This window comes from Coturnix japonica, chromosome 17 (genome assembly GCF_054131305.1).
Source record: "Coturnix japonica strain WE chromosome 17, WE-NBRP24, whole genome shotgun sequence".
Lineage (NCBI taxonomy): Eukaryota > Metazoa > Chordata > Aves > Galliformes > Phasianidae > Coturnix > Coturnix japonica.
In genome coordinates this window covers 1238464-1265085 of record NC_140679.1, presented here as the reverse complement: position 1 = coordinate 1265085, position 26622 = coordinate 1238464, and the positions used below count along the sequence as shown (strand labels likewise).

At 55.4% G+C, this 26622-nt stretch overlaps 2 protein-coding genes across 10 annotated transcripts in view; one reads left to right on the top strand and one right to left on the bottom strand.

The window, feature by feature from the left end:
* LOC107307311 (bolA-like protein 2) lies at positions 1 to 10962 on the bottom strand. Its single transcript, XM_085518274.1, has 3 exons — positions 10806 to 10962; positions 8252 to 8349; positions 1 to 1744 (listed from the first exon to the last, which is right to left on the bottom strand). The coding sequence occupies exons 1-3, from the start codon at positions 10875 to 10877 to the stop codon at positions 1624 to 1626; spliced, it is 291 nt and encodes a 96-aa protein (XP_085374400.1). The 5' UTR covers positions 10878 to 10962; the 3' UTR covers positions 1 to 1623.
* Positions 10963 to 11081: 119 nt separating this feature from the next.
* The window catches only part of CLN3 (CLN3 lysosomal/endosomal transmembrane protein, battenin), a 39953-nt gene continuing 24412 nt past the window's right edge, over positions 11082 to 26622 (top strand). For 3 of the 9 annotated variants that reach the window (XR_014935229.1, XM_085518270.1, XM_085518267.1), the window contains exons 1-4: positions 11082 to 11126; positions 13835 to 13892; positions 14399 to 14474; positions 26318 to 26374. Coding sequence is in view for 6 of the 9 variants with exons in the window: in XM_085518270.1 (XP_085374396.1) it covers positions 11105 to 11126; positions 13835 to 13892; positions 14399 to 14474; positions 26318 to 26374 (213 nt within the window). In the remaining 3 variants the exon portion in view is untranslated. Of the gene's footprint in view, positions 11127 to 13834; positions 13893 to 14290; positions 14475 to 26317; positions 26375 to 26622 lie in introns of all 9 variants that reach the window. The other 6 variants (XR_014935231.1, XM_085518272.1, XM_085518269.1 and 3 more) reach the window with 2 other exon arrangements.

Here is a 26622-nt window from a genome sequence, read left to right as displayed (position 1 = left end):
GCTTCTGTCTCTTTAAGAACAGCATGGTCTCAATCAGGGGGGGCGTGGCCTGACACAAGCCCCGCCCCCTTTACAATCACAACCAATCAGGTGGCTACGTTTAGTCACGCCCACATCCGGAGCCGCTCTCCTATTGGTCAGTCTCACATACGAAGCCACGCCCACAGCTCCATTAGAATGAATGGGAGGGGGCGTGGCCTAGGAGAAGAGGCGGGGCTGCGCTTAGCCACGCCCACTTTCGTATCTGCTCTCCTATTGGTCGGGCTCATGTGCGAAGCCACGCCCACAGCACCATAAGGATCAATGGGGAGGGGACGTGGCCTAAGGGAGGGGGTGGGGCTACGCTTAGCCACGCCCACTTATGTATCTGCTCTCCTATTGGTCAGGCTCAAATACAAAGCCACGCCCACAGCCCCATTAGAATGAATGGAGGGGGCGTGGCCTAAGGGAGGGGGTGGGGCTACGCTTAGCCACGCCCACTTATAAAGCTGCTCTCCTATTGGTCAGGTTTGAATGCAAAGCCACGCCCACAACCCATTAAGATTAATAGGGAGGGGGCGTGGCCTAAGAGGGGGCGGGGCTATGCTTAGCCACGCCCACTTACAAAGTCGCTCTCCTATTGGTCAGGTTCAAATGCAAAGCCACGCCCACAGCCCCATTAGAATGAATGGAGGGGGCGTGGCCTAAAGGATGGGGCGGGGCTACGCTTAGCCACGCCCACTTACAAAGTCGCTCTCCTATTGGTCAGGCTCAAATCCAAAGCCACGCCCACAGCCCCATTAGAATGAATGGGAGGGGGCGTGGCCTAAGAGAGGGGGTGGGGCTACGCTTAGCCACGCCCACATCCGGAGCTGCAATCCTATTGGTCAGGCTTTGTGACTAAGGGGGCGTGGCTTATTGAGGCTCCACCCCCCTCTAATTCCATATAAGGCAATGGTTCGGCTCATAGAGGGCGTAGCTTGTGAATAGGGGGCGTGGCTTCATTGTGGCTCCGCCTCAATCTCATTCCATATAAGGTAGTGGGCGTGGCTTGCTAAAAGGGGGGCGTGGCTTATGAATGGGGGCGTGGCTTATTGTGGCTCTGCTCCCTCCCATCCCATATAAGGCAGGGGTTCGGCTTATAGGGGGCGTGGCTTGTGATAAAGGGGGCGTGACTTATGAATAGGGGGCGTGGCTTATGATAAAGGGGCGTGGCTTATTGTGGCTCCGCCCTCTCCCATCCCATATAAGGCAGGGGTTGGGCTTATAGGGGGCGTGGCTTATTATGGTTAAGGAATAGGGGCCAGGGCTTATTGAGGCTCCACCTCCATCTATGGGATGGGTTATGGGGTGTTATGGGGCTCTATGGGGTCTCTATGGGGCTCAATGGAGCTCTATGGGGTGTTATGGGTCTCTATGGGGCCCTATTGGGTTCTATGGGGCATTATGGGGCTCTATAGGGCTCTATGGGCCTCTATGGGGCTCAGTGGAGCTCTATGGGGCTCAATGGAGCTCTATGGGGTGTTATAGGGTACAATGGGGCTCTATGGGGCGTTATGGGGCTCAATGGGGCCCAATGGGGTGTCATAGGGTACAATGGGGCCCTATGGGGTGTTATGGGGCTCTATGGGGCCCTATGGGGTGTTATAGGGTTTCTGATGGAGGTTCCGTCCCTCGCTGTTTGTCCCATTGCTCCGGGGTCAGGGTGCGCTGCTCCAACGCGTGGATACGGGACAGGGACGGACCCAGAGCCGCGTTCACCAACCTATGGGGAGATATATGGGGTTATATGGGGTTATATGGGGTTATATGGGGGGATATGGGGTTATATAGGGTTATATGGGGTTATATGGGGTTATATGGGGTTATATGGGGTTATATGGGGTTATATGGGGGGATATGGGGTTATATGGGGTTATATGGGGGGATATGGGGTTATACAAGGGGATATGGGGTTATATGGGGTGATATGGGGTTATATGGGGTTATATGGGGGGATATGGGGTTATATGGGGTTATATGGGTTATATGGGGTTATATGGGGTGATATGGGGTTATATGGGGTTATATGGGGGGATATGGGGTTATATGGGGTTATATGGGGTTATATGGGGTATATATGGGGTTATATGGGTTATATGGGTTATATGGGGGGATATGGGGTTATATGGGGTTATATGGGGCTATATGGGGGGATATGGGGTTATATGGGGGGATATGGGGTTATATGGGGGGATATGGGGGGATATGGGGTTATATGGAGTTATATGGGGTTATATGGGGTTATATGGGGGGATATGGGGTTATATGGGGTTATATGGGGTTATATGGGGGGATATGGGGTTATATGGGGTTATATGGGGTTATATGGGGTTATATGGGGTTATATGGGGTTATATGGGGAGATATGGGGGGATATGGGGTTATATGGGCTTATATGGGGTTATATGGGGTTATATGGGGTTATATGGGGTTATATGGGGGGATATGGGGGGATATGGGGTTATATGGAGTTATATGGGGTTATATGGAGTTATATGGGGGGATATGGGGTTATATGGGGAGATATGGGATTATATGGGGTTATATGGGGTTATATGGGGTTATATGGGGGGATATGGGGTTATATGGGGTTATATGGGGTTATATGGGGGGATATGGGGTTATATGGGGAGATATGGGATTATATCGGGTTATATGGGGTTATATGGGGTTATATGGGGGGATATGGGGTTATATGGGGTTATATGGGGAGATATGGGGAGATATGGGGTTATATGGGGTATGTATGGGGTTATATGGGTTATATGGGGTTATATGGGGTATCTATGGGGAGATATGGGGTGATATGGGGAGATATGGGGAGATATGGGGTTATATGGGGTTATATGGGTTATATGGGGAGATATGGGGTTATATGGGGTTATATGGGGTTATATGGGGTATCTATGGGGAGATATGGGGTGATATGAGGAGATATGGGGAGATATGGGGAGATATGAGGAGATATGGGGATCTATGGGGAGATATGGGGAGATATGGGGAGATATGGGGGGATATGGAGTTATATGGGGGGATATGGGGTATATATGGGGAGATATATATGGAACCCTATGGGGTCTCTATGTGTCCCTATGGGTCTCTATGTCTCCCTATAGGGTCCCTATGTGTCTCTATGTGTTATCTATAGGGTCTCTATGGGTTATCTATGGGTTACCTATGGGGTCCCTATGGGGTCTCTATGTGTTATCTATGGGGTCCCTATGGGTCCCTATGGGTCTCAATGGAACCCAATGGAACTCAATGGAACTCAATGGAACTCAATGGAACCTAATGGAACTCAATGGAACCTAATGGAACCCAATGGATCTCAATGGAACCCAATGGAACTCAATGGAACCCAATGGATCTCAATGGAACCCAATGGGACTCAATGGAACCCAATGGAACCCAATGGAACTCAATGGAACCCAATGGAACCCAATGGAACTCAATGGAACCCAATGGAACCCAATGGAACCCAATGGAACCCAATGGAACTTAATGGAACTCAATGGAACCCAATGGAACCCAATGGAACCCAATGGAACTCAATGGAACCCAATGGAACCCAATGGAACCCAATGGAACCCAATGGAACTCAATGGAACCCAATGGAACCCAATGGAACTCAATGGAACTCAATGGAACCCAATGGAACCCAATGGAACCCAATGGAACCCAATGGAACCCAATTGAACTCAATGGAACCCTATGGATCTCAATGGCTCCCTATGGATCCCTATGTCTCCCTATGTGTCCCTATGTGTCTCTACGTGTCCCTATGGGTCTCTATGGGGTCTCTATGGGTTATCTATGGGGTCTCTATGGGGTGTCTATGTGTCCCTATGTGTCGGTACCGGTGCCGTTGCAGCAGCCCCATGTGTTATCTATGGGGTCTCTATGGGGTGGCTATGGGGTCTCTATGGGGCAGCTATGGGGTCCCTATGGATCTCAATGGAACTCAATGGGGTCTCTATGTGTCCCTATGTGTTATCTATGGGCTATCTATGGGGTCCCTATGGGTTGGCTATGGGGTCCCTATGGGGTCTCTATGGGGCAGCTATGGGGTCCTATGGGGTCTCTATGGGTCTCAATGGATCTCAATGGATCTCAATGGATCTCAATGGAACTCTATGGGGTCTCTATGTGTCCCTATGTGTTATCTATGGGGTCCCTATGGGGTCTCTATGGGCTATCTATGGGGTCTCTATGTGTCCCTATGGGTCTCTATGGGGTCCCTATGGGGTCTCTATGGGGTCTTTATGTGTTATCTATGGGCTATCTATGGGGTCCCTATGGGGTCTCTATGTGTCCCTATGGGTCCCTATGGGTCTCTATGTGTCCCTATCGTGCAGCTATGGGGTCCGTATGGGTCTCAATGGATCTCAATGGAAGTCAATGGAACTCAATGGCTCCCTATGGGGTCTCTATGTGTCCCAATGGGGTCTCTATGGGCCATCTATGGGGTCCCTATGGGGTCTCTATGGGGTCCCTATGGGTTATCTATGGGGTCCCTATGGGGTCCCTGTGGGGTCCCTATGGGGTCTCTATGGGGTCTCTATGGGGTCCCTATGGGTGTCAATGGATCTCAATGGAACCCAATGGAACTCAATGGATCTCAATGGAACTCAATGGCTCCCTATGGGGTCTCTATGTGTCCCTATGGGTCTCTATGGGTCCCTATGGGTCTCTATGGGCTATCTATGGGGGTCCCTATGGGTTATCTATGTGGTCCCTATGGGGTCTCTATGGGGTTTCAATGTGTTATCTATGTGGTCCCTATGGGGTCCCTATGGGGTGGCTATGTGTCCCTATGGGTCTCTATGGGTTATCTATGGGTTATCTATGGGCTATCTATGGGGTCGCTATGGGGTCGCTATGGGGTCCCTATGTGTCCCTATGTGTCCCTATGGGTCCCTATGGGTCTCTATGGGTCTCTATGTGTCCCTATGGGGTCTCTATGAGTCCCAATGGGTCTCAATGGAACTCTATGGGGTCTCTATGTGTCCTTATGGGGTCCCTATGGGGTCCCTATGTGTCCCTATGGGGTCTCTATGGGGTCCCTATGGGGTCCCTATGGGTCTCAATGGATCTTAATGGAACTCAATTGATCTCAGTGGAACTCAATGGGTCTCAATGGAACCCTATGGGTTATCTATGGGTTACCTATGGGGTCTCAATGTGGTCCCTATGTGTCCCTATGGGGTCTCTATGGGGTCCCTATGGGGTCTCTATGTGGTCTCTATGTGTCCCTATGGGGTCCCTATGGGGTCTCTATGTGGTCTCTATGGGTTACCTATGGGGTCTCTAAGGGGTCCCTATGGGTCTCAATGGATCTCAATGGAACTCTATGGGGTCTCTATGGAACCCAATGGAACCCAATGGAACCCAATGGAACCCAATGGAACTCAATGGAACCCAATGGAACTCAATGGATCTCAATGGAACCCAATGGAACTCAATGGATCTCAATGGAACCCAATGGAACTCAATGGATCTCAATGGAACCCAATGGAACTCAATGGAACTCAATGGAACTCAATGGAACCCAATGGAACTCAATGGAACCCAATGGAACCCAATGGAACCCAATGGAACTCAATGGAACCCAATGGAACTCAATGGATCTCAATGGAACCCAATGGAACTCAATGGAACTCAATGGAACTCAATGGAACCCAATGGAACTCAATGGAACCCAATGGAACCCAATGGAACCCAATGGAACTCAATGGAACCCAATGGAACCCAATGGAACTCAATGGGGTCCCTATGTGTCCCTATGGGCTATCTATGGGGTGGCTATGGGGTCTCTATGTGTCGGTACCGGTGCCGTTGCAGCAGCCCCATGTGTTATCTATGGGGTGGCTATGTGTCCCTATAGGGTCCCTATGGGCTATCTATGGGGTGTCTATGGGGTGGCTATGGGGTGTCTATGTGTCGGTACCGGTGCCGTTGCAGCAGCCCCATGTGTTATCTATAGGGTGGCTATGGGTTATCTATGGGGTGGCTATGGGGTGTCTATGGGGTGGCTAAGTGTCTCTATGGGGTGGCTATGTGTCCCTATGGGGTCTCTATGGGGTGGCTATGGGGTGTCTATGTGTCGGTAACGGTGCCGTTGCAGCAGCCCCATGTGTTATCTATGGGGTCCCTATGGGGTCCCTATGGGGTCCCTATGGGGTCTCTATGGGGTCCCTATGGGTCTCAATGGATCTCAATGGAACTCAATGGAACCCAATGGAACTCAATGGAACCCAATGGAACTCAATGGCTCCCTATGGGCTCCCTATGGGGTCCCTATGGGGTCTCTATGTGTTATCTATGGGGTCTCTATGGGGTCTCTATGGGGTCTCTATGGGTTATCTATGGGCTATCTATGGGCTATCTATGGGGTCCCTATGGGGTCTCTATGGGGTCCCTATGGGTCCTTATGGGTTATCTATGTGTCCCTATGTGTCGCTATGGTGCAGCTATGGGGTCCCTGTGGGTCTCAATGGATCTCAATGGATCTCAATGGAAGTCAATGGAAATCAATGGCTCCCTATGGGGTCTCTATGGGGTCTCTATGTGTCCCTATGTGTCTCTATGGGTCTCAATGGAACTCAATGGCTCCCTATGGGGTCTCTATGGGTTATCTATGGGTTATCTATGGGGTCTCTATGGGGTGGCTATGGGGTGGCTATGGGGTCTCTATGGGTTATCTATGGGTTATCTATGGGCTATATATGGGGTGGCTATGGGGTCTCTATGTGTCCCTATGTGTCCCTATGGGGTGTCTATGTGTCCCTATGGGGTGGCTATGGGGTGGCTATGGGGTCTCTATGTGTCCCTATGTGTCCCTATGGGGTCCCTATGGGGTGGCTATGTGTCCCTATGGGGTGTCTATGGGGTGTCTATGTGTCGGTACTGGTGCCGTTGCAGCAGCCCCATGTGTTATCTATGGGGTCTCTATGGGGTGGCTATGGGGTGGCTATGGGGTCTCTATGGGTTATCTATGGGCTATATATGGGGTGGCTATGGGGTGGCCATGGGGTGGCTATGGGGTCTCTATGTGTCCCTATGTGTCCCTATGGGGTGTCTATGTGTCCCTATGGGGTGGCTATGGGGTGGCTATGGGGTCTCTATGTGTCCCCATGTGTCCCTATGGGGTGTCTATGTGTCCCTATGGGGTCCCTATGGGGTGGCTATGGGGTGGCTATGGGTCCCTATGGGGTGGCTATGGGGTGGTACCGGTGCCGTTGCAGCAGCCCCATGTGTTATCTATGGGGTCCCTATGGGTTACCTATGGGTTACCTATGGGGTCTCTATAGGGTCCCTATGGGGTGGCTATGGGGTGGCTATGTGTCCCTATAGGGTCCCTATGTGGTCCCTATGGGGTCTCTATGTGGTCCCTATGTGTCCCTATGGGGTCCCTATGGGGTCCCTATGGGGTCTCTATGTGGTCTCTATGTGTCCCTATGGGGTCCCTATGGGGTCTCTATGTGGTCTCTATGGGTTACCTATGGGGTCTCTAAGGGGTCCCTATGGGTCTCAATGGATCTCAATGGAACTCTATGGGGTCTCTATGGATCTCAATGGATCTCAATGGAACTCAATGGGGTCTCTATGGGTTATCTATGGGGTCTCTATGGGGTGGCTATGTGTCCCTATGGGGTGGCTATGGGATCTCTATGTGTCCCTATGTGTCCCTATGGGGTCTCTATGGGGTGGCTATGGGGTGTCTATGGGGCCGTACCGGTGCCGTTGCAGCAGCCCCATGTGTTATCTATGGGGTCTCTATGGGGTGGCTATGGGGTCCATATGGGGTCTCTAAGGGGTCCCTATGGGTCTCAATGGATCTCAATGGATCTCAATGGAACTCTATGGGGTCTCTATGTGTCCCCATGTGTTATCTATGGGGTCCCTATGGGGTCCCTATGGGGTGTCTATGGGGTGTCTATGTGTCCCTATGGGGTGTCTATGTGTCCCTATGGGGTGTCTATGTGTCCCTATGGGGTGTCTATGTGTGGTACCGGTGCCGTTGCAGCAGCCCCATGTGTTATCTATGTGGTCTCTATGGGTTACCTATGGGTTATCTATGGGGTCCCTATGGGGTCTCAATGTGTCCCTATGGGGTCCCTATGGGGTCCCTATGGGGTTGCTATGGGGTGTCTATGTGTCCCTATGTGTCGGTACCGGTGCCGTTGCAGCAGCCCCATGTGTTATCTATGGGGTCCCTATGTGTCGGTACCGGTGCCGTTGCAGCAGCCCCATCCCTCTGAACGCAGCCGCCACCACCAGGACCCGGAAACTGCTGGAACAGCGAGAAGACGTTGTGTCCTCCACCTCCTATAGGGGAAACACAGGGAACATATAGGGACACCATAGAGACACATAGAGATACATAGAGATACATAGAGATACATAGGGACACATAGAGATACATAGGGACATATAGGGATACATAGGGATATATAGGGACATATAGAGATACATAGGGATCCATAGAGACATATAGGGACATATAGGGACACATAGAGACCCCATAGGGACACATATGGACATATAGAGACATATAGGGACACATAGAGACCCATAGAGACCCATAGGGACGCATAGGGACATACAGGGATCCATAGAGACATATAGGGACATATAGGGACACATAGGGACATATAGGGACATTAGGGACATATAGGGACCCCATAGGGACATATAGGGACACATAGGGATACATAGGGACACATAGGGACACACAGGGACACATAGGCACCCCATAGAGACCCCATAGAGATACATAGGGACCCCATAGAGATACATAGAGACCCCATAGAGATACATAGGGACATATAGGGACCCCATAGAGATACATAGGGACATATAGGGACACATAGAGACACATAGAGACCCCATAGGGACACATATGGACATATAGAGACATATAGGGACACATAGAGACCCATAGAGACCCATAGGGACGCATAGGGACATATAGGGATCCATACAGACATATAGGGACATATAGGGACATTAGGGACATATAGGGACATTAGGGACATATAGGGACATTAGGGACATATAGGGACATTAGAGACATATAGGGACATTAGGGACATATAGGGACCCCATAGGGACATATAGGGACATATAGAGATACATAGGGACCCATAGGGACAAATAGAGACCCCATAGGGACACATGGGAACATATAAAGACCCCATAGGGACATATAGGGACCCCATAGAGACACATAGGGACCCCATAGAGACACATAGAGATACATAGAGACCCCATAGAGATACATAGGGACCCCATAGAGATACATAGAGACCCCATAGAGATACATAGGGACCCCATAGAGATACATAGAGACCCCATAGAGATACATAGGGACCCCATAGAGATACATAGGGACCCCATAGAGATACATAGGGACATTAGGGACATATAGGGACATATAGGGACACATAGAGATACATAGGGACATTAGGGACATATAGGGACACATAGAGACCCCATAGAGACACATAGGGACATATAGGGACATATAGAGATACATAGGGACATATAGGGACACATAGGGACACATAGAGACCCATAACCACCCCATAGAACCCCACACAGACCCATAGGGACACATAGACACCCATAGAGAACCCATAGTGACATATAGGGACACATAGAGACACATAGGGACCCCCTAGGGACACAAAGAGACCCCATAGGGACATATAGGGACACATAGGGACATATAGGGACACTAGGGACACATAAGGACACATAGAGACCCACAGAGACACATAGAGATACATAGGGACATATAGAGATACATAGGGACCCCATAGAGATACATAGGGACACATAGGGACACATAGGGACACATAGAGACCCCATAGGGACACATAGTGACATATAGGGACCCCATAGGGACACATACGGACACATAGAGACCCATACAGACCCCATAGAGACCCATAGGAACCCATAGGAACACATAGGGACCCATAACAACCCCATAGAATCCCACACAGACCCATAGGGACCCATAGAGACCCATAGGGACCCATAGACACCCCATAGAGACCCATAGGGACCCATTGAGCCCCATAGGGACCCATAGACACCCCATAGAGACCCATAGACACCCCATAGAGACCCATAGGGACCCATAGGGACCTATAGAGACACATAGAGACCCATAGGGACCCATAGGGACCCATAGACACCCCATAGCCCCCCATAGAGCCCCATAGACACCCCATAGAGACCCATAGAGCCCCATAGAGCCCCATAGAGACCCACAGAGACCCACAGAGACCCATATAGCCCCATAGACACCCTATATAGACCCATAGAGACCCATAGAGCCCCATAGGGACCCATAGAGCCCCATAGAGACCCATAAGGACCCATACAGACCCATAGGGACCCATAGAGACCCATAGAGCCCCATAGAGACACATAGAGACCCATAGGGACCCATAGGGACCCATAGACACCCCATAGCCCCCCATAGAGCCCCATAGACACCCCATAGAGACCCATAGAGCCCCATAGAGCCCCATAGAGACCCACAGAGACCCACAGAGACCCATATAGCCCCATAGACACCCTATATAGACCCATAGAGACCCATAGAGCCCCATAGGGACCCATAGAGCCCCATAGAGACCCATAAGGACCCATACAGACCCATAGGGACCCATAGAGACCCATAGAGCCCCATAGAGACCCATAGGGACCCATAGGGACCCATAGAGCCCCATAGCCCCCATAGCCCCCATAGAGCCCCATTGATCGCTGACCACGTGATCCGCCCCCAGCTCGTTCCTCAGCCGCTCCCGAATCGCTTCGGCGCTCAGCTCCACATCCGACATGGCGGCACTTCCGGCTTCTTCCCGTCACCTCAGCCAATCAGAATCGAGGAGAGGCGGGACGTCCGTTGTTTAGCCGGAAATGGTCTTGAATGAGCGCGGGGGGTTGTGGGTAACGAGGCGGAAGTGCGGCCTATGGGAGAAACCGGAAGTGAGTGGGACTTCCGGGATGGAGCAAGGCTGAGTCACGTGGGACGGAGCTCACGTGATTTTGGCCTCAGCCGGCCAAGATGGCGGACAGCGAAGGAGGAGGTGAGACCCCATAGGGAGATATGGGGGATATAGGGGATATATGGGGATATGTGGGGTCATATAGGGAGATATGGGGGATATATGGGGTTATATGGGGGATATATGGGGTTATATGGGGGGATATGGGGAGATATAGGGGATATAGGGGATATATGGGGCCATATGGGGGATATATGGGGTTATATGGGGGATATATGGGGATATATGGGGTTATATGGGGTTATATGGGGTTATATGGGGGGATATAGGGGGATATAGGGGATATATGGGGTTATATGGGGTTATATGGGGCCATATGGGGGATATATAGGGTCATATGGGTTATATGGGGTGATATAGGAGATATATGAGGTTATATGGGGGGATATGGGGGGATATAGGGAGGATATAGGGGGATATATGGGGGTATATGGGGTTATATGGGGTTATATGGGGGATATTTGGGGATGTATGGGGTCAATAGGGGGTATATGGGGGATATATGGGGTTATATGGGGGATATATGGGGTCATATGGGGATATATGGGGGATATGGGGGATATATGGGGTTATATGGGGGATATATGGGGTCATATGGGGATATATGGGGATATATGGGGTCATATGGGGATATATGGGGGATATATGGGGTTATATGGGGGATATATGGGGATATATGGGGGATATATGGGGATATATGGGGTTATATGGGGGATATATGGGGGATATATGGGGTCATATGGGAAATATATGGGGTTATATGGGGATATATGGGGGATATGGGGCGATATGGGGGATATATGGGGTTATATGGGGGGATATGGGGAGTTAATGGGGAATATGGGGTGGTTATTGGGTATATGGGGTGGTTATTGGGAATATAGGGGATATATGGGGTTATATAGGGACATATGGAGTTATATAGGGGATATATGGGATATATAGGGAATATATGGGGTCATATGGGGGGATATGGGGGATATATGGGGTTATATGGGGTCATATGGGGGGATATATGGGGTCATATGGGTGATATATGGGGTTATATGGGGTCATATGGGGGAAATATAAGGTCATATGGGGGAAATATGGGGTCATATGGGGATATATGGGACATATGGGGGATATTTGGGGATATATGGGGTTGTATGGGGATATATGGGGATATGGGGGGATATATGGGGTCATATTGGGGATATATGGGTTTATATGGGGGGATATGGGGTCCTATAGGGGATATATGGGGTTATATGAGGTTGATATGGGGGATATAGGGGGGATATACGGGGATATATGGGGTCATATAGGGGGATATGGGGGATATATGGGGTCATATGGGGGGTTATAGGGGGATATGGGGGGGGTATGGGGGGATATGGGGTCTCTATGGGTTGATATGGGGGATCTGTGGGGAGATATGGGTCTCTATGGGGGGATATGGGGTGATATGGGAAGAAATGGGATCTCTATGGGGTGATATGGGGTCTTTATGGGGTGATATAGGGGGATATGGGGGGATATGGGATCTCTATGGGGGTATATAGGGTGATATGGGGTCTCTATGGGGTGATATGGGTCTCTATGGGGGGATATGGGGTGATATGGGGTCTCTATGAGGTTATATGGGGGGATATAGGGGATATGGGGGGATATATGGGGGTATATGGGGTCTCTATGGGGTGATGTGGGGGATATATGGGGTCATATGGGGGGATATAGGGGGTTATAGGTGGGATTTGGGGGATATATGGGGGATATGGGGTCCTATAGGGGATATATGGGGTGATATGAGGGGGATATAGAGGATATAGGGGGATATGGGGGGATATGGGTCTCTATGGGGTCATATAGGGGGATATATGGGAGGATATGGGGGATATATGGGGGGTTATGGGGTGATATGGGATCTCTATGGGGGGATATAGGGAGATATATGGGGGATATATGGGGATATATGGGGGGATATAGGGGGTTATATGGGGTCATATGGGGGGATGTATGGGGTCATATGGGGGGATATAGGGGATATATGGGGTTATATGGGGGGATATGGGAGGGATATAGGGGGATATATGGGGTCATATGGAGGGATATGGGGGTATATAGGGGGATATAGGGTGGATATGGGGGGATATGGGGGATCTGTGGGGAGATATGGGGTCTCTATGGGGAGATATGGGATCTCTATGGGGTGATATGGGGTTATATGGGGGGATATAGGTGGATACGGGGGGGATATGGGGGACATGGGGGGATATATGAGATATGGGGAGGATATAGGGGGGATATGGGGTGATATGGGGTCTCTATGGGGGGATATGGGGTGATATGGGGGGATACGGGGGGACATAGGGGGACATAGAGACCCATAGCAACCCCATAGAGACCCATAGAGACCCATAGGGACCCATAGATCCTGTAGAGACCCCATAGAGGACCCATAGAGACCCATAGGGACACATAGTGACCCCATAGAGACCCATAGAGACCCATAGTGCCCAATAGAGTCCCCATAGGGACCCATAGGGACCCATAGAGACCCATAGAGACCCCCAACTTCCCCATAGAGACCCATAGGGACACATAGGGACCCTATAGAGACCCACTGAGCCCCATAGAGACCCATAGAGACCCATAGGGACCCATAGGGTCCCATAGAGACCCATAGAGACCCATAGAGACCCATAGAGCACCATAGCGACCCCATAGATCCCTTTTCTGCCCCACAGATGAGGATCCCCCGTCTCCATCCCGCTATGAAACCTGCCGCAATGGGGTCGCCTTCTGGTGAGTGGGACCCACATCTATGGGGCAGCCCTATAGATATGGGATGGGCACTTATGGGGCAGCCCTATAGATATGGGATGGGTACTTATAGGGCAGCCCTATAGATATGGGATGGGCACTTATGGGGCAGCCCTATAGATATGGGATGGGCACTTATGGGGCAGCCCTATAGATATGGGTCTGTCACTTATGGGGCAGCCCTATAGATATGGGTCTGTCACTTATGGGGCAGCCCTATAGATATGGGATGGGCACTTATGGGGCAGCCCTATAGATATGGGATGGGCACTTATGGGGCAGCCCCATAGATGTGGGGTGGGCACTTATGGGCTGGGCACTTATGGGTCAGCCCCATAGATCTATGGGTCAGCCCCATAGGATCCTATTGTGCCCCATAGATGTGGCTCAGCCCCATAGATGTGGGTCAGCTCCATAGGATCCTATTGTGCCCCATAGATCTATGGGTCAGCCCCATAGAATCTCTCTGTCTCCTTATCCCCATTGAGGCTGTTTGGTGTTTGCAATAACGCCCCCTACGTGGTGATGCTCAGCGCCGCACACGACATCCTCAACACCAATCAGGTCAGAGCACGGACCCCTTAGCCCCGCCCCCTCAACCCCCATTGGCTCATCACACCATCAAAACCCGCCCCCTCAATCCCCATTGGTCACATCCCCCTTTAACTCCGCCCCATCAACCCCCATTGGCTCAGCCCCCCTTTAACCCTGCCCCCTCAAACCCCATTGGTCACAGCCCCCTTTAACCCCGCCCCCTCAAACCCCATTGGCTCATTCCCCCATCAATCCCCGCTCCCTCAAACCCCATTGGTCACAGCCCCACATTAAACCCCACCCCCTCAAACCGCATTGGTCACAGCCCCGTTTTAACCCCACCCACTCAAACCCCATTGGTCACAGCCCCCTTTAACCCCGCCCCCTCAAACCCCATTGGCTCATTCCCCCATCAAACCCCGCCCCCTCAAACCCCATTGGTCACATACCCCATCAAACCCCGCCCCCTCAACACCCATTGGTCACAGCCCCCTTTAAGCCCCGCCCCCTCAAACCCCATTGGCTCCTCCTGCCTTTAACCCCGCCCCCTCAAACCCCATTGGCTCATTCCCCCTTTTAACCCCGCCCCCTCAAACCCCATTGGTCACAGCCCCCTTTAAACCCCGCCCCCTCAAACCCCATTGGTCACAGCCCCCCTTTAAGCCCCGCCCCCTCAAACCCCATTGGCTCATTCCCCCATCAAACCCCGCCCCCTCAAACCCCATTGGTCACAGCCCCCTTTAAGCCCCGCTCCCTCAAACCCCATTGGCTCAGTTCACCCTTAACCCCGCCCCCTCAAACCCCATTGGTCACAGCCCCCTTTAACCCCGCCCCCTCAAACCCCATTGGCTCATTCCCCCCTTTAAACCCCGCCCCCTCAAACCCCATTGGTCACATCCCCATTTAAACCCCGCCCCCTCAATCCCCATTGGTCACAGCCCCCTTTTGCCCCTCCCCCTCAATCCCCATTGGCTCCTCCCCCTTTAAACCCCTCCCCCTGAAACCCCATTGGTCACAGCCCCCTTTAACCCCGCCCCCTCAAACCCCATTGGCTCAGCCCCCTTTAAACCCCGCCCCCTCAATCCCCATTGGCTCATTCCCCCATTAAACCCCGCCCCCTCAAACCCCATTGGCTCCTCCCCCTTTAACGCCGCCCCCTCAAACCCCATTGGTCACAGCCCCCCTTTAAACCCCCCCCCCCCCTCAAACCCCATTGGTCACAGTCCCCCATCAAACCCCGCCCCCTCAAACCCCATTGGTCACAGCCTCCTTTAACCCCGCCCCCTCAACCCCATTGGCTCATTCCCCCTTTAACCCCGCCCCCTCAAACCTCATTGGTCACAGCCCCCTTTAAACCCCGCCCCCTCAAACCCCATTGGTCACATCCCCGATCAAACCTCGCCCCCTCAAACCCCATTGGTCACAGCCGCCCTTATACCCCGCCCCCTCAAACCCCATTGGCTCATTCACCCCTTTAACCCCGCCCCCTCAAACCCCATTGGTCACAGCCCCCTTTAAACCCCGCCCCCTCAAACACCATTGGCTCAGCCCCATTTAACCCCGCCCCCTCAAACCCCATTGGTCACAGCCCCCTTTAACCCTGCCCCCTCAAACCCCATTGGCTCATTCCCCCCTTTAACCCCGCCCCCTCCAACCCCATTGGTCACAGCCCCCTTTCAAACCCCGCCCCCTCAACCCCCATTGGTCACAGCCCCCTTTTAACCCCGCCCCCTCAACCCCCATTGGTCACAGCCCCCTTTAAGCCCCGCCCCCTCAAACCCCATTGGTCACAGCCCCCTTTAAACCCCGCCCCCTCAAACCCCATTGGTCACAGCCCCCTTTAGTCCCGCCCCCTAAAACCCCATTGGCTCATTCTCCCCTTTTAACCCCGCCCCCTCAACCCCCATTGGTCACAGCCCCCTTTAACCCCGTCCCCTCCAACCCCATTGGTCACAGCCCCCTTTTAAGCCCCGCCTCCTCAAACCCCATTGGTCACAGCCCCCATTAAACCCCGCCCCCTCAAACCCCATTGGTCACAACCCCCTTTAACCCCGCCCCCTCAAACCCCATTGGTCACAGCCCCCCATCAAACCCCGCCCCCTCAAACCCCATTGGTCACAGCCCCCTTTAGCCCCGCCCCCTCGAACCCCATTGGTCACATCCCCCCTTTAACCCCGCCCCCTCAAACCCCATTGGTCACAGCCCCCCTTAACCCCGCCCCCTCATACCCCATTGGCTCCTCCACCTTTAACCCCGCCCCCTCAAACCCCATTGGTCACAGCCCCCTTTTAAGCCCCGCCCCCTCAAACCCCATTGGTTACAGCCCCCTTTAACCCCGCCCCCTCAAACCCCATTGGTCACAGCCCCCTTTAATTCCCGCCCCCTCAAACCCCATTGGTCACATCCCCCATCAAACCCCGCCCCCTCAAACCCCATTGGTCACATCCCCCATCAAACCCCGCCCCCTCAAACCCCATTGGCTCATTCCCCCCCTTTAACCCCGCCCCCTCAAACCCCATTGGTCACAGCCCCCCTTTAACCCCGCCCCCTCAAACCCCATTGGCTCATTCCCCCATCAAACCCCGCCCCCTCAAACCCCATTGGTCTCAGCCCCACTTTACGCCCCGCCCCCTCAAACCCCATTGGCTCATTCCCCATGAAACCCCGCCCCCTCAAACCCCATTGGTCACAGCCCCCCTTAACCCCGCCCCCTCATACCCCATTGGCTCCTCCACCTTTAACCCCGCCCCCTCAACCCATATTGGTCACAGCCCCCATCAAACCCCGCCCCCTCAAACCCCATTGGTCACAGCCCCTTTTTATACCCCACCCCCTCAAACCCCATTGGTCACAGCCCCCCTTTAACCCCGCCCCCTCAAACCCCATTGGTCACAGCCCCCTTTAAACCCCACCCCCTCAAACCCCATTGGTCACATCCCCCTTTAAACCCCGCCCCCTCAATTCCCATTGGTCACAGCCCCTTTTAACCCCGCCCCCTCAAACCCCATTGGTCACAGCCCCCTTTAACCCCGCCCCCTCAAATCCCATTGGTCACAACCCCATTTAAGTCCCGCCCCCTCAAACCCCATTGGCTCATTCCCCCCATTAAACCCCGCCCCCTCAAACCCCATTGGTCACAGCCCCCTTTAACCCCGCTCCCTCAAACCCCATTGGCTCATTCACCCCTTTAACCCCGCCCCCTCAACCCCCATTGGTCACAGCCCCCTTTAAACCCCGCCCCCTCAAACCCCATTGGTCACAGCCCCCTTTAAACCCCGCCCCCTCGAACCCCATTGGTCACATCCCCCCTTTAAGCCCCGCCCCCTCAACCCCCGTTGGCTCCTCTCCCCTTTAAACCCCGCCCCCTCAACCCCCATTGGTCACATCCCCCTTTAAACCCCGCCCCCTCAATTCCCATTGGTCACAGCCCCTTTTAACCCCGCCCCCTCAAACCCCATTGGTCACAGCCCCCTTTAACTCCACCCCCTCAAATCCCATTGGCTCATTCACCCCTTTAACCCCGCCCCCTCCAACCCCATTGGTCACAGCCCCCATTAAACCCCGCCCCCTCAAACCCCATTGGTTACAGCCCCCTTTAACCCCGCCCCCTCAAACCCCATTGGCTCATTCCCCCATCAAACCCCGCCCCCTCAAACCCCATTGGTCACAGCCCCCATTTAAGCCCCGCCCCCTCAACCCCCATTGGTCACAACCCCCTTTAACCCCGCCCCCTCAAACCCCATTGGTCACAGCCCCCTTTAAACCTCGCCCGCTCCACCCCCATTGGTCACAGCCCCCTTTAACTCCGCCCCCTCAAACCCCATTGGTCACATCCCCCCTTTAACCCTGCCCCCTCAAACCCCATTGGTCACAGCCCCCTTTAACCCCGCCCCCTCAAACCCCATTGGCTCATTCCCCCATCAAACCCCGCCCCCTCAACCCCCATTGGCCACATCCCCCCTTTAAACCCCGCCCCCTCAAACCCCATTGGTCACAGCCCCCCTTTAAGCCCCGCCCCCTCAAACCCCATTGGTCACATCCCCCATCAAACCCCGCCCCCTCAAACCCCATTGGTCACAGCCCCCTTTAAACCCCGCCCCCTCAAACCCTATTGGCTCATCCCCCCTTTAACCCCGCCCCCTCAAACCCCATTGGTCACAGCCCCCTTTTAAGCCCCGCCCCCTCAAACCCCATTGGTCACAGCCCCCTTTAAGCCCCGCCCCCTCAAACCCCATTGGCTCATTCCCCCTTTAACCCCGCCCCCTCAAACCCCATTGGTCACAGCCCCCTTTAACCCCGCCCCCTCAAACCCCATTGGTCACAGCCCCTTTTAAACCCCCCCCCCCCTCAAACCCCATTGGTCACATCCCCCTTTAGCCCCGCCCCCTCAAACCCCATTGGTCACAGCCCCCTTTAAGCCCCGCCCCCTCAAACCCCATTGGCTCATTCTCCCCTTTAACCCTGCCCCCTCAAACCCCATTGGTCACAGCCCCCTTTAAACCCCGCCCCCTCAAACCCTATTGGCTCAGCCCCTTTTAACCCCGCCCCCTCAAACCCCATTGGTCACATCCCCCATCAAACCCCGCCCCCTCAAACCCCATTGGTCACAGCCCCCTTTAAACCCCGCCCCCTCAAACCCCATTGGCTCATTCCCCCTTTAACCCCACCCCCTCAAACCCCATTGGCTCATTCCCCCTTAGCCCCGCCCCCTCAAACCCCATTGGCTCATTCTCCCCTTTAAACCCCGCCCCCTCAAACCCCATTGGTCACAGCCCCCCATCAAACCCCGCCCCCTCAATCCCCATTGGTCACAGCCCCCTTTAAACCCCGCCCCCTCAAACCCCATTGGTCACAGCCCCCCCTTAAGCCCCGCCCCTCAAACCCCATTGGCTCACCCCCTGTTAGCCCCGGCCCCTCAACCCCCATTGGTCACAGCCCCCCTTTAAACCCCGCCCCCTCAAACCCCATTGGCTCATTCCCCCATCAAACTCCTCCCCCTTAAACCCCATTGGTCACAGCCCCTCTTTAGCCCCGCCCCCTCAAACCCCATTGGCTCATCCCCCCTTTAACCCCGCCCCCTCGAACCCCATTGGTCACAGCCCCCTTTAAGCCCCGCCCCCTCAAACCCCATTGGCTCCTCCTGCCTTTAACCCCGCCCCCTCAAACCCCATTGGTCACAGCCCCCCTCTAACCCCGCCCCCTCAAACCCCATTGGTCACAGCCCCCTTTAACCCCGCCCCTCAAACCCCATTGGTCACAGCCCCCTTTAAACCCCGCCCCCTCAAACCCCATTGGCTCATTCTCCCATTAAACCCCGCCCCCTCAAACCCCATTGGTCACAGCCCCTTTTAAGCCCCGCCCCCTCAAACCCCATTGGTCACTTCCCCCTTTAAACCCCGCCCCCTCAAACCCCATTGGCTCATTCCCCCATTTAAGCCCCGCCCCCTCAAACCCAATTGGTCACAGACCCTGTTATGCCCCGCCCCCTCGAACCCCATTGGTCACAGCCCCCATTAAACCCCGCCCCCTCACCCCCATTGGTCACAGCCCCTTTAACCCCGCCCCCTCAAACCCCATTGGCTCATTCCCCCATCAAATCCTGCCCCCTCAAACCCCATTGGTCACAGCCCCATTTAAGCCCCGCCCCCTCAAACCCCATTGGTCACAGCCCCCTTTTAACCCCTCCCCCTCAAACCCCATTGGCTCAGCCCCCCTTTAACCCCACCCCCTCAAACCCCATTGGTCACAGCCCCCTTTAAAACCGCCCCCTCAAACCCCATTGGCTCATCCCCCCCTTTAACCCCACCCTCTCAAACCCCATTGGTCACAGCCCCCTTTAACCCCGCCCCCTCGAACCCCATTGGTCACAGCCCCCTTTCAGCCCGCCCCCTCTAACCCCATTGGCTCATTCCCCCATCAAACCCCGCCCCCTCAACCCCCATTGGTCACAGCCCCTTTTTATACCCCACCCCCTCAAACCCCATTGGTCACATCCCCCTTTTAACCCCGCCCCCTCGAACCCCATTGGTCACAGCCCCCTTTAACCCCGCCCCTTCAAACCCCATTGGTCACATCCCCTTTATGTCCCGCCCCCTCAAACCCCCATTGGCTCATTCCCCCTTTAAACCCCGCCCCCTCAACCCCCATTGGTCACAGCCCCTTTTTATACTTCGCCCAGTCAAACCCCATTGGTCACAGCCCCCATCAAACCCCGTCCCCTCAATTCCCATTGGTCACAACCCTGTTTAACCCCGCCCCCTCAAACCCCATTGGTTACAGCCTCCTTTAACCCCGCCCCCTCAAACCCCATTGGTCACAGCCCCTCCTTTAAACCCCGCCCCCTCAAACCCCATTGGCTCATTTACCCATCAAACCCCGCCCCTCAAACCCCATTGGTCACATTCACCTTTAAACCCCGCCCCCTCAAACCCCATTGGTCACAGCCCCCCTTTAACCCCGCCCCCTCAAACCCCATTGGTCACAGCCCCCCTTTAACACCACCCACTCAAACCCCATTGGTCACAGCCCCCCTTTAGCCCCGCCCCCTCAAACCCCATTGGCTCATTCCCCCGTCAAACCCCGCCCCCTCAACCCCCATTGGTCACATCCCCCCTTTAAACCCCGCCCCCTCAACCCCCATTGGTCACAGCCCCCTTTTAAGCCCCGCCCCCTCAAACCCCATTGGTCACAGCCCCCTTTAAACCCCGCCCCCTCAAACCCCATTTGTCACAGCCCCCCTTTAATCCCGCCCCCTCAAACCCCATTGGTCACAGCCCCCATCAAACCCCGCCCCCTCAACCCCCATTGGCTCATCCCCCCCTTTAACCCCGCCCCATCAAACCCCATTGGCTCATTCCCCCATCAAACCCCGCCCCCTCAAACCCCATTGGTCTCAGCCCCCCTTTAACCCCGCATCCTCAAACCCCATTGGTCACATCCCCCCTTTAAGCCCCACCCCCTCAACCCCCATTGGCTCCTCCCCCTTTAACCCCGCCCCCTCAAACCCCATTGGTCACAGCCCCCTTTAAACCCCGCCCCCTCAAACCCCATTGGTCACAGCCCCCTTTTAGCCCCACCCCCTCAAACCCCATTGGCTCCTCCCCCTTTAAACCCCGCCCCCTCAAACCCCATTGGTCACAGCCCCCTTTAACCCCGCCCCCTCAAACCCCATTGGTCACAGCCCCCCTTTAAACCCCGGCCCCTCAAACCCCATTGGTCACAACCACCTTTAACCCCGCCCCCTCAAACCCCATTGGTCACAACCACCTTTAACCCCGCCCCCTCAAACCCCATTGGTCACAGCCCCCATCAAACCCCGCCCCCTCAACCCCCATTGGTCACATCCCCCATCAAACCCTGCCCCCTCAAACCCCATTGGTCACAGCCCCCCTTTAACCCCGCCCCCTCAAACCCCATTGGTCACAGCCCCCTTTAAACCCCGCCCCCTCAAACCCCATTGGTCTCAGCCCCCTTTAACCCCGCCCCCTCAAACCCCATTGGCTCATTCCCCCCCTTTAACCCCGCCCCCTCAAACCCCATTGGTCACAGCCCCCTTTAACCCCACCCCTCAAACCCCATTGGCTCATTCCCCCATCAAACCCCGCCCCCTCAATCATTATTGGCTTTTCCCCCTTTAAACCCCGCCCCCTCAAACCCCATTGGTCACAGCCCTATCAAACCCCGCCCCCTCAAACCCCATTGGTATCAGCCCCTTTTAAACCCCGCCCCCTCAAACCCCATTGGCTCATTCCCTTTAACCCCGCCCCCTCAAACCCCATTGGCTCCTCCCCCTTTAAGCCCCGCCCCCTCAAACCCCATTGGTCACAGCCCCCTTTAACCCCGCCCCCTCGAACCCCATTGGTCACAGCCCCCTTTAACCCCACCCCCTCAAACCCCATTGGCTCCTCCCCCTTTAACCCCGCCCCCTCAAACCCCATTGGTCACATCCCCATTTAAACCCCGCCCCCTCAAACCCCATTGGTCGCAGCCCCCTTTAAACCCCGCCCCCTCAATCCCCATTGGTCACAGCCCCCTTTAACCCCGCCCCCTCAAACCCCATTGGTCACAGCCCCCCATTAACCCTGCCCCCTCAAACCCCATTGGCTCATTTCCCCATCAAACCCCGCCCCCTCAATTCCCATTGGTCACAACCCCCTTTAACCCCGCCCCCTCAACCCCCATTGGTCACATCCCCCCTTTAAGCCCCGCCCCCTCAACCCCCATTGGCTCATTCCCCCTTTTAACCCTGCCCCCTCAATCCCCATTGGTCACAGCCCCTTATTAAACCCCGCCCCCTCAAACCCCATTGGTCACAGCCCCCTTTAAACCCTGCCCCCTCAAACCCCATTGGTCACGTCCCCCTTTAACCCCGCCTTCTCAAACCCCATTGGTCACACCCCCCATCAAACCCCGCCCCTCGAACCTCATTGGCTCAGCCCCCCTTTAACCCCGCCCCCTCAAACCCCATTGGTCACAGCCCCCTTTAAACTCCGCCCCCTCAAACCCCATTGGCTCATTCCCTCCCTTTAACCCCGCCCCCTCAAACCCCATTGGCTCATTCCCCCATCAAACCCCGCCCCCTCAAACCCCATTGGCTCATTCCCCATTTAAACCCCGCCCCCTCAAACCCCATTGGTCACGGCCCCCTTTAACCCCGCCCCCTCAAACCCCATTGGCTCCTCCTTCCTTTAGCCCCGCCCCCTGAAACCCCATTGGTCACAGCCCCCTTTAAACCCCGCCCCCTCAAACCCCATTGGCTCATTCCCCCTTTTAACCCCGCCCCCTCAAACCCCATTGGTCACAGCCCCCTTTAACCCCGCCCCCTCAAACTCCATTGGCTCATTCCCCCTTAGCCCCGCCCCCTCAAACCCCATTGGTCACAGCCACCTTTTAACCCCGCCCCCTCAAACCCCATTGGTCACAGCCCCCATCAAACCCCGCCCCCTCAAACCCCATTGGTCACAACCCCCTTTAACCCCGCCCCCTCAAACCCCATTGGTCACAGCCCCCCATTTAAACCCCGCCCCCTCAAACCCCATTGGCTCATTCCCCAATCAAACCCCGCCCCCTCAACCCCATTGGTCACAGCCCCCTTTAACCCCGCCCCCTCAAACCCCATTGGCTCAGCCTCCCCTTGAGACCCGCCCCCTCAATCCCCATTGGCTCATTGCCTTTTTAAACCCCGCCCCCTCAACCCCCATTGGTCACAGCCCCCTTTTAAGTCCCGCCCCCTCAAGCCCCATTGGTCACAGCCCCCTTTTAGCCCCGCCCCCTCAAACCCCATTGGCTCATTCCCCCATCAAACCCCGCCCCCTCAAACCCCATTGGTCACAGCCCCCCTTTAAGCCCCGCCCCCTCAAACCCCATTGGTCACAGCCCCCCTTTAAACACCGCCCCTCAAACCCCATTGGTCACAGCCCCCTTTAACCCCGCCCCCTCAAACCCCATTGGTCACAGCCCCTATTTAAGCCCCGCCCCCTCAAACCCCATTGGCTCCTCCCCCTTTAAACCCCGCCCCCTCAAACCCCATTGGCTCAGCCCCCTTTAACCCCACCCCCTCAAATCCCATTGGCTCATTCCCCCCCCCCCCCCCATCAAACCCCGCCCCCTCAAACCCTATTGGTCACAGCCCCCTTTAAACCTCGCCCCCTCAAACCCCATTGGTCACAGCCCCCTTTAAACCCCGGCCCCTCAAACCCCATTGGTCACATCCCCCCTTTAGTCCCGCCCCCTCAACCCCCATTGGTCACAGCGCCCTTTAAACCCCGCCCCCTCCAACCCCATTGGCTCCTCCTCCTTTAAACCCCGCCCCCTCAAACCCCATTGGTCACAGCCCCCCTTTAAACCCCGCCCCCTCAACCCCCATTGGCTGCTCCTCCCTTTAAACCCCGCCCCCTCAACCCCCATTGGCTGCTCCTCCCTTTAAACCCCGCCCCCTCAAACCCCATTGGTCACAGCCCCACTTTAAGCCCCGCCCCCTCAATCCCCATTGGCTCATTCCCCCTTTAAACCCCGCCCCCTCAAACCCCATTGGTCACAGCCCCCTTTAAACCCCGCCCCCTCAGACCCCATTGGTCACAGCCCCCCTTTAAACCCTGCCCCCTCAAACCCCATTGGCTCAGCCCCCTTTAAACCCCGCCCCCTCAAACCCCATTGGCTGCTCCTCCCTTTAAACCCTGCCCCCTCAAACCCCATTGGTCACAGCCCCCTTTAACCCCGCCCCCTGAAACCCCATTGGTCACAGTCCCCCTTTAAACCCCGCCCCCTCAAACCCCATTGGTCACAGCCCCCATCAAACCCCGCCCCCTCAAACCCCATTGGCTCAGCCACCCATCAAACCCCGGCTCCTCAAACCCCATTGGCTCCTCCCCCTTTAAGCCCCGCCCCTTTTATCCCAATTGGCTCCTCCCCCCTTTAAGCCCCGCCCCATTTATCTCCCTATTGACTCCTCCCCTTCCTCTGGCCCCGCCCCCTTATGAATTCCCCGCCCCCTTTCTTTGGCCCCGCCCCTTTTCTCTCTTCCTCTCTCCCTATTGGCTCCTCCCCTTCCTCTGGCCACGCCCCCTTTATCTCCTTTAGCCCCGCCCCTTTTGTCCCCTCCCCTCTCCCTATTGGCTCCCCCCCTTTCTCTGGCCCCGCCCCCTTTCTTTAGCCCCGCCCATTTCTTTAGCCCCACCCCCTTTTCTCCCCTCCTCTCTCCCTATTGGCTCTTCCCTCTGCCTTAGCCCCACCCCCTTATCGATGCCCCACCCCCTTATTGAGGCCCCGCCCCTTTTCTCCCTTTCTCTCTCCCTATTGGCTCCTCCCCTTCCTTTGGCCCCGCCCCCTTTGTCCCTTTAGCCCCGCCCCCTTTCTTTAGCCCCGCCCCCTTTCTCCCCTCCTCTCTTCTGATTGGCTTCTCCCCTTCCTCTGGCCCCGCCCCCTTTTTGCGGCCCCGCCCCCTTCCTTTAGCTCCGCCCCTTTTCTCCCCTCCTCTCTCCCTATTGGCTTTTCCCTCAGCCTTGGCCACGCCCCCTTATCGAGGCCCCGCCCCCTTATACCCTTTAGCCCCGCCCCTCCCCCCATTGGCTCCTCCCCCTTTCTCTCCTTTAGCCCCGCCCCTTTTCTTCCCTCCTCTCTCCCCATTGGCTGCTCCCGTTCCTCTGGCTCCACCCCCTTATTGAGGCCCCGCCCCTTCCTTTAGCCCCGCCCCCTTTCTCCCCTCCTCTCTCCCTATTGGCTCCTCCCTCTGCCTTGACCCCGCCCCCTTCCTTCAGCCCCGCCTCCTTCCTTTCACCCCGCCCCTTTTCTCCCCTCCTATCTCCCTATTGGCTCTTCCCCTTCCTTTGGCCCCACCCCCTTTACAAACTTTAGCCCCGCCCCCTTTCTTTGGCCCCGCCCCCTTTCTCCCCTCCTCTCTCCCTATTGGCTCCTCCCTCTGCCTTGGCCCCGCCCCCTTCCTTTAGCCCCGCCCCCTTTATCTCCTTTAGCCCCGCCCCTTTTCTCCCCTCCTTCCTCCCCATTGGCTCTTTCCTCTGTCTGGGCCCCGCCCCCTTCCTTTAGCCCCGCCCCCTTTATCCCCTTTAGCCCCGCCCCTTTTCTCCCCTCCTCTCTCCCTATTGGCTCTTCCTCTGGCCCCGCCCCTTTTATTTCCTTCTTCCCCATTGGCTCTTCCCTCTGCCTTGGCCCCGCCCCCTTATGGAGGCCCCGCCCCCTTCCTTTAGCCCCGCCCCTTTTCTCCCCTCCTCTCTCCCTATTGGCTTCTCCCCTTTCTTTAGCCCCGCCCCCTTTCTTTAGCCCCGCCCCCTTTTCTCCCCTCCTCTCTCCCTATTGGCTCTTCCCTCTGCCTTGGCCCCGCCCCCTTACTGAGGCCCCGCCCCCTTTGTGCCCCATAGCTTCCTCCTGCCCCACACAATGGGACCAGACACGACTGCGGCCCCATTTCCACTGGGGTAAGTCATGGATGTTATGGGGCTCTATGGGGTTTCTATGGGGGGCTATGGGGGCTCTATAGGGTGTTATGGGGCTCTATGGGGTCCCTATTGGGTTCTATGGGGTGTTATGGGGCTCTATGGGGTGTTATGGGGCTCTATGGGGTCCCTATTGGGTTCTATAGGGTGTTATGGGGCTCTATGGAGTGTTACGGGGCTCTATGGGGCTCTATGGGGTGCTATGGGGCCCTATTGGGTTCTATGGGGTC